The sequence below is a fragment of the Merops nubicus genome, unplaced genomic scaffold (assembly GCF_000691845.1).
Source record: "Merops nubicus isolate BGI_N331 unplaced genomic scaffold, ASM69184v1 scaffold13025, whole genome shotgun sequence".
Classification (NCBI taxonomy): Eukaryota; Metazoa; Chordata; class Aves; order Coraciiformes; family Meropidae; genus Merops; species Merops nubicus.
The window spans coordinates 80,065-87,043 of record NW_008609018.1 but is presented as its reverse complement, the minus strand read 5'-3'; the positions used below and the strand labels follow the sequence as shown (position 1 = coordinate 87,043).

General features: G+C 39.1%; 1 protein-coding gene across 1 annotated transcript in view; it reads left to right on the top strand.

Annotated features, from left to right (window-relative positions):
- The window catches only part of GALNT2 (polypeptide N-acetylgalactosaminyltransferase 2), a 43,265-nt gene extending 40,949 nt beyond the window's left edge, over positions 1-2,316 (top strand). The window contains 3 exon segments of the mRNA XM_008940468.1: positions 228-329; positions 331-348; positions 1,636-2,316. Coding sequence (XP_008938716.1) covers positions 228-329; positions 331-348; positions 1,636-1,791 — 276 coding nt within the window. The 3' untranslated portion in view covers positions 1,792-2,316.
- The last annotated feature ends 4,663 nt before the right edge of the window (positions 2,317-6,979 follow it).

Below are 6,979 nucleotides of genomic sequence, written 5' to 3'. Positions count from 1 at the left end.
ATGCTTAACCGATTGGGATTCCTGTGTTAGAAAAGGACGGGGGTTTTTTTCCCTCTCCTGCTCTATGGGAAGCAATGAACTGTTGTAATACTCAGACACTGTTCCAATACTCATATGTAGTATTTGCAGCATTTTAACCTGTGCTATATATGCAGAGATAGCATGTGGACTTTGTGCGTGTGTTATTATAAACAGTTTAGTGCACTTATTTTTCTTCCTTTTTCTAGGAATGGGCCTTAACAAAGGACAAGTCGGTGAAACATATGGATTTGTGCCTTACTGTTGTGGACAGAGCACCTGGTTCACTAATAAAACTTCAGGGTTGTAGGGCAATACGACAGCAGACAGGTTAGTATATCATGAGGGCACCCTGCAAATAGTGGGGAAAACAAGGACTGTGAATGAGAATGAAAGCACTTGCACTGGTAATCATATCCTCTGTCCCTTCTGCTCTTCACTCTGTCCCACTGTTTGTGTGTGTGAAGGTAGGATGTGTGACATCTGGGCAGAGCAGCAGGTGTAAGCTTATGTTCTGAGCTTTTCTTTTCATAGGACAGTGACAGTTTTTTATGAACATATAGGGGTTTTATCCCAACAGCGGCCTTATGTAAAGGCTTCAACCAACAGGACTGATGAGTAACAATCTTCAGCTGCCTCGTCTGTTCTCTGAAACAGAAGAATATATTTTCCACAATGTATTTTTAAAAGGCCTTATTCAGTGAAGTTTAAAGATTACATAGTCTGTGTCTCAGAAGAGTGTGGCTTGTCTTTCCTTTCTTCTTTCCAGCTGTGACCTGTTTATAGCACCACTACACTCCATTTCATTTTTATTAATGCAGCATTTTAACGTCATCTGTTTCCTATGTCTGAGAAAAAAAATCTTTGCAGTCATACCATCTTTTTTATCTAGTTGTATAACAATTCATCTCTTTCTGCCTAGTCATCAGTTCTGATCATCTGCCAGGTTCCCTGCTTCTGTATCTCAATTTTTGCAGACAGATACCTGAAATAGTATCATTGATGGAGGGAGAATATTCCTGCCACTTTTCAGAAAATGAAACTAAGGAAGCAAGATTTTATTGATAAGGTCTAAAGGCACAATATGTTAGAAATACAGCAGAAAGAAAAAAACGTAACATTCTGTATTTGAGAATTACTCTGTCCTTGGCATTACCTTGTGCAAGGTTTGACAAGACAACTTCACTGGTTGTCTTCTGTGTAACTGGAAGGTGTCTGATAGATTTCTGGATTTCTGTAAAGTCATCTTTAGTGGCTATGCTGCTTCTCTATGTTCAGAAATGTAGTGTTACATGGATAGGTTCTGTGATTTTTATTTTTTTTTTTCTTCAGACTGAAGGTTTCACACAGGTTATGTGGTATGACAGCACATTTGAGAAGTGCTGAAGTACAGTCAAAAGATTTGATGTATTCTATATCTGTTGCAGTGTGTTAGCTTGAACAAACAGGTGTTTCGGCAAGGCTTGCCAGAACTTATATACTCTTATTCAAGACTCATCTAAACTGCATACTATTACTGCAGTTTTCACAGCTTTCCCAAGCATGAGCCAAGGAAGCTTGTGAGGAACTCATCCTTTTCTTGCTTTTCCAGCTCAATAACTGTATTTTCTCTTCCAGAAATGGGAACAGATTGAAAGCAATTCTAAACTGAGGCACGTTGGCAGCAACCTCTGTCTGGACAGCCGAAATGCCAAAAATGGTGGTCTTACCGTTGAGATCTGCAGTCCCTCTTTGTCACAACAGTGGAAATTCACACTTAACCTGCAGCAGTAGAAGGACTCACAAGCAAAATGCTGTTCCCATTCATAGACGTTGGGCAAAGTTTTGATTGAATTACTGATGTATTTCTTAAAACTTTCCACGGAACTTATATACCTCAGTATTCCACCTTTTATCTGAAAGTAGGAGAGCGCTGAAGCAGACACCAGGGACCCAGGGGACTTGGAGCACTGCAAAGATGTCACTGAACATGACTGCAGCACAATTCCTTCTTGATGTGAAGACTTCAACGGTTCCTTTCTGTCTTCGGTTATGTACTTGCACAGCAGATAATTAACTCTAGGAACAACTGATGTATGATAAAAAAAGGATCTGAAGAAACACCTGTGGGGAACAGGGTGTGGGAGGGAGGGAGGGTGGGAAAAATTACTAGGAGAACGTCATTTGAAAACTCCATTTGCATAGAAATCACGGTTTGTCATTTCCAGAATCAGAAGTGTCATTTTGAAGGTTTTTTTCTCCTGTGTGTACTTGGTAATTTGAATAAGAACTTTTCTATGATGGACTCTAAATATGACTATATAAAAGTATATATACTGTCAGCTCCCAGTGATTTTTATCAGTTTTTCCTCATCCTATAATTAACAAGGAAGTGATTGACAAATGTATAAGCAGAGATTGGATTGTCATGCTAGGAGAGTGACACTTTCCGAAGGTGCGGATTTCCTGCGGCTGAGTGTGATGTCCGTGCTAACACTGGATGCTTTTGCTTTGCAAACTGGATCTACTTCTTAACACTTCGCCCTCACTGGAGGCTGTGAAATTCGGGAGGAGAAACAAAATAGCAAGAATAAGCCAATACATCTGCATAGGTGATGGCTCGAGTTCCCAAGTTGGAATAAACAATCCATTACATGTGCTCTGGATAACGTTTAACTTGTACTTGATATTTGTGTTGCTCATTTCTGTAGTACTTTGTCTTTAAAATACTTCTTATTTTGTTACAAAATTATATAAACAGTGCAGCTCTTTCATGCACCCATGTGGGTTCAGCACAGTTCTATTCTGGGCCCTAATGAGAAGGAATTTGTCTTAAAACTCCCCTTTTAGTTGTAGAAATAAGATAAAATAGTAACATCACTGTTGACAGCGTAACATCTGAGTTTTCATTTGCAAGGATGAGCAGCTATGTAATATCTCTGAATTGCACTTGCTTAATTTATAGACCTACTACTGGGGAATTTTATTCCATTTTGTTTCCTTGAATGGAGCATTTGAATGGGTTCAGGCTTGGCTCTGGGAATCAGCCTGGATACCGGCAGATCCTACGTGTTTTTAACCATAGACCATGTGCGTTTTGCAGCTTCAGTCCAGCTGATGTCATTTTTATATTAAAATAATACTGTCAAAGTTAACCCAAACTTTGACCTGTCCTTTCTTTCGTTTGCATAGACTATGTACACTTTTTTTTTTTTATTAAAAGCAAATGCTTCAATGAGCTTTTAAAATAAAAAGGAAAGGCAAATAAGTACTAATAAGCAAGGACAGGATTGACAAACTAGTGTAGACATGCAGTGCCAGGAGGTGGTTTTTGGCAAGATGATGAATTTTTGGAAAAATGTGAGGGTTGATCATAAGGAGATGAAAAACATCTGCTATACTGTAGTATGCTGGTACAGTACCCTACTTTCTTTGTTCATGGGAGTAGAGTAGTTTTTGGTTATTTTTTGTTTGGTTTGGGGTTTTGTTTTCATTTTTTTTCAGTTTCCTTTGGCTGCATCTATACATTGGGAGTAGAGGTGGTACTCTTCTGGGCAAAATGGCCTTAACTGTGCCAGTCAATAGGCCCATAAATATCCTGTGTGTCTGCAGTTATGAAGTACCTGCATACCTTGTGGATGGGATCATTGAACCCAGTTTCTCCCATCCATCATCTGACTTTTTTAATTAATAATTAATACTTTTTTCTTGCTTCTTCACAATCCACTTTCTCCAAAACTTGCCTTTTTTAGAGGCCATACAGTAGATGATAAATTATTTTTCAGCTTTTAGTCTCGCCCTGACTGTAGCCTTTTAACCTAGCTGAGAACTTGAATGTGTTTCATAAACATAGCAGTAGATTTCTTCATATTCTGGAAAAGCAATTGCTGGAATATGGGCTCAACAGCAAGTCAGTCGTTTGAGGTTTTGAAAACCAGAATTTAAAAGAAAAAACCAACCACTCAGCTTCTATCATGGAGGTATTTCCATTTGCAACTTTGATCATAGTGAGGGTAGCACTAACTGAAATCGGCAGTTGCAACTCTGATTATTGACCTGCCTCTCATCTCTGAAACAGAATAGCTGGTTAAAAAAAAAATCCATATTCCACCTCTTAAGTCTTTACTGTCAACTACTATCATGTAAAGTAGGAATATTTTCACTAATTCCCCATGGATGCTGTGCATAGGGGTTTTAATATAGGACCTGTATGTTTTTCTTTGAGAGAACAGACAAGAACTAGTATCCTTTTGTTATGTTTACATGACAGTGTGCCAAAGTTACTTACTGTGATTTTAGGGGGTTTTTAATGCTGAAGAAATTCACCCGTTTGAAAGATAAATTAAGAGCCCTTGAAGCAAATTGCAATGGAGTCTCCTGAGAACTTTTCTTACTGTCTTCAGAGCGAGAACGGTGATACTGTTTGTTTTGCAGATTTTCAAAACATAGTTTGGAAACTGTTTTTTCAGTTGGTTTGAAAAGTCTGCTGTACAGAGCTTGTACTTTGTTCATTTTATAGATGGAAACCATCCTTGAAAAAAATTGTTTAACTTAAATAAAGAAGAATGCTTTATAGATAAATGTGTGGTGGTCGATACAATGGAGTAAAACCAAGAAGTGTTCCTGGAGCTGGTAGATTGAAGTAGTTTTCAAATGTTTCAGTTCACTTGGTTGTTTCATAAAGTTCCTGTTCTAAAAGTGTGTGTGTATGTGGGTGTATATTGGCACTTGTGAAAAGAGAATTGGTTTGTATTCAAATGAATGATAAATTTGAGGAATTTGTCTTATTGTAGAAGCTTCTTTACAATGAGAAGCAAGTTAACACTGACTGTAGTCACCTGAAAATACGCTGCTAAGGCACTCCCTCTCCTGCCCCATCAGGCTTAATCTTCTGAGACTTCCACTCTCCCTCTCTTTGCTGCCAGAAGCAGCTGTGAGTGTGGTGAGGCCTCCTGCAGCCCACAGGGTCATAGCAGCAGCCCCAGCTCTTGTGGTGCATCAGGGTACCTGTTCTCACCTGCTCATGTTGTCTTTCTGCTCTCTACTGTGCAGGGTAGTAATGCTGTGGTGCACTTGAAGCTAGGTCTTAAACACTACAGATTTTTCTTTAAATCACAACCGGTTTTGGTTTTGTTATGGTTTTTTTGTTTGCTTTTTTTTCTTTGTTTAAGAATGGCATTCTGTGGAGCAAATGCTTCACAGGTCTAGTTTCGAGAGCTTGCAAATGGAGTTGCACCAGCACAGCCGGGGAGGGAGCAAACCTGCCACAGCAGGTGATGGGCAGCTGTGTCAGTGGGAGATTCTCCCACTGCTGGAAGTGGGGCTGCAGCCAAGGGCGTGGTGCTTGATTACAGCATCACCTTGGCAGAGGTGGCTGCAAGCCAGACAGGGAAGCAAGAGAATGAACGAGGTAAAACAATCTCATCTGTGGTGTTTTGTCCAGCTGAAGAGATGCCTCAAATCAGTTCTTGGGGCAGGCACATCCTCCTTTCTCACTCTGTGGCATACGGGACTCGCACCTTTGCTCCTGGTCTAAGAAACTTGGCTTTACAGCTAGCCCCAAGGAGGTGATCAGGGAGCATGTCCTGCAGAAGCATCTGTGGGAAAGATTTAAACAGTTCTACTCTTTCAATTGTACTAACAGGAAGATTTTTACCTATCAGGCTGTAGGAAAGGAGGGTTCTTGAGTGCAAACTGACTCTCCCTGCTTGCCAGAAGTCAGTGAGTGGTTAACACATTTCAGAAAGTCTTAATTAAATCAAGCAAAAATAGATCTTTAATGTTTATGGTTGGCAAAAATAAAAAGGTCCTGTGAAACCAGAGTAAACAAAAGAAATAAATGTACATTTGCAGATGATACCTGAGAAATCAAATGAGGATTTTCCATCTTAAATGCCCTTTGACACCTCTGAGGTGACAGGTAATACTAGAAGATAATTACAACAGGCTTCTGGCAGAAGAAGCTTTTAATCTAATCCAGTGCTAAATGTAGAAGTCTGTCTCTTGTGTCTTTGCCCAAGGTCTTACACATTTTCTGCACCTGCTGTTCTCAGTAAACTCCTTAGTAGTAGTGTCAGGACTGAGTGAACCATCTAGCAAATTTTTGCATTACCTCTGACCAGAACTCTGTTTCCTTTGCCTTATACCCAAGTATATATATGAAAAAATTTCCCATTCAGTGTAATTAATTTTCTGGAATTTTAGGTCATGTATTTTAGCCAGTTTCTATGCATGAGTTTGCTCCACTTGCTTGTCACTGTATATAAAACCAGATATATTTATACCCCTTTTATAAGGGAAGATTTAATCTTTCTTCTTTGTGCATTAACAAAAACACATTTTAAGTCCTGAATTTTCAAGAAGATTCCTGCATGCATTTGGAAGGGAAGTTGAATATTGACAGAGATGAAAAGACTGTAATGTGCCTGAGGTAAAGACTGTTGTCTTGTTTAAATTGGGTCCTCTAGAGCATTGTCCAGTTCTTGTCTGGGGTGTTACTGCCATAACCTTAGTGCTTTTAAAATGTTGGGTTTTTTTTTTTTATACAAATAACCATTGTCTGATCTGCCTTACTTAGATGTATGTTGATGTAGGTCCTCCATAGAATGTATGTGGTCCTGAGTTGCATGCATCAGCTGTGTCTTCATTCAGTCTGAAATATGATGAATAATATCATAGCAATAACTTGTTACAGAATGCTCTAGCAAGAGCCTTGTTCCTGTACAGAATGATTTCAGATGAATAGAAACCATGGGAAAAAATAGTCTGGGATAAAAAGCTGTGATTACGGAATAAGCACTAATGTCAGGGTTGCAGCTTTTGTTAGAGACTGCACATTTTATTTACATCTTAACGTTCAGTAGCTATTTTAAGATCTGCTCATAATCAAGCTTAAAAATTTGGAATAAAGTCAGTCCACAGCTGTTCTCTTTGTACAGCCTTCCAAGAGGTTGTCTGAATGGGTACTAAATACCATTTTGAT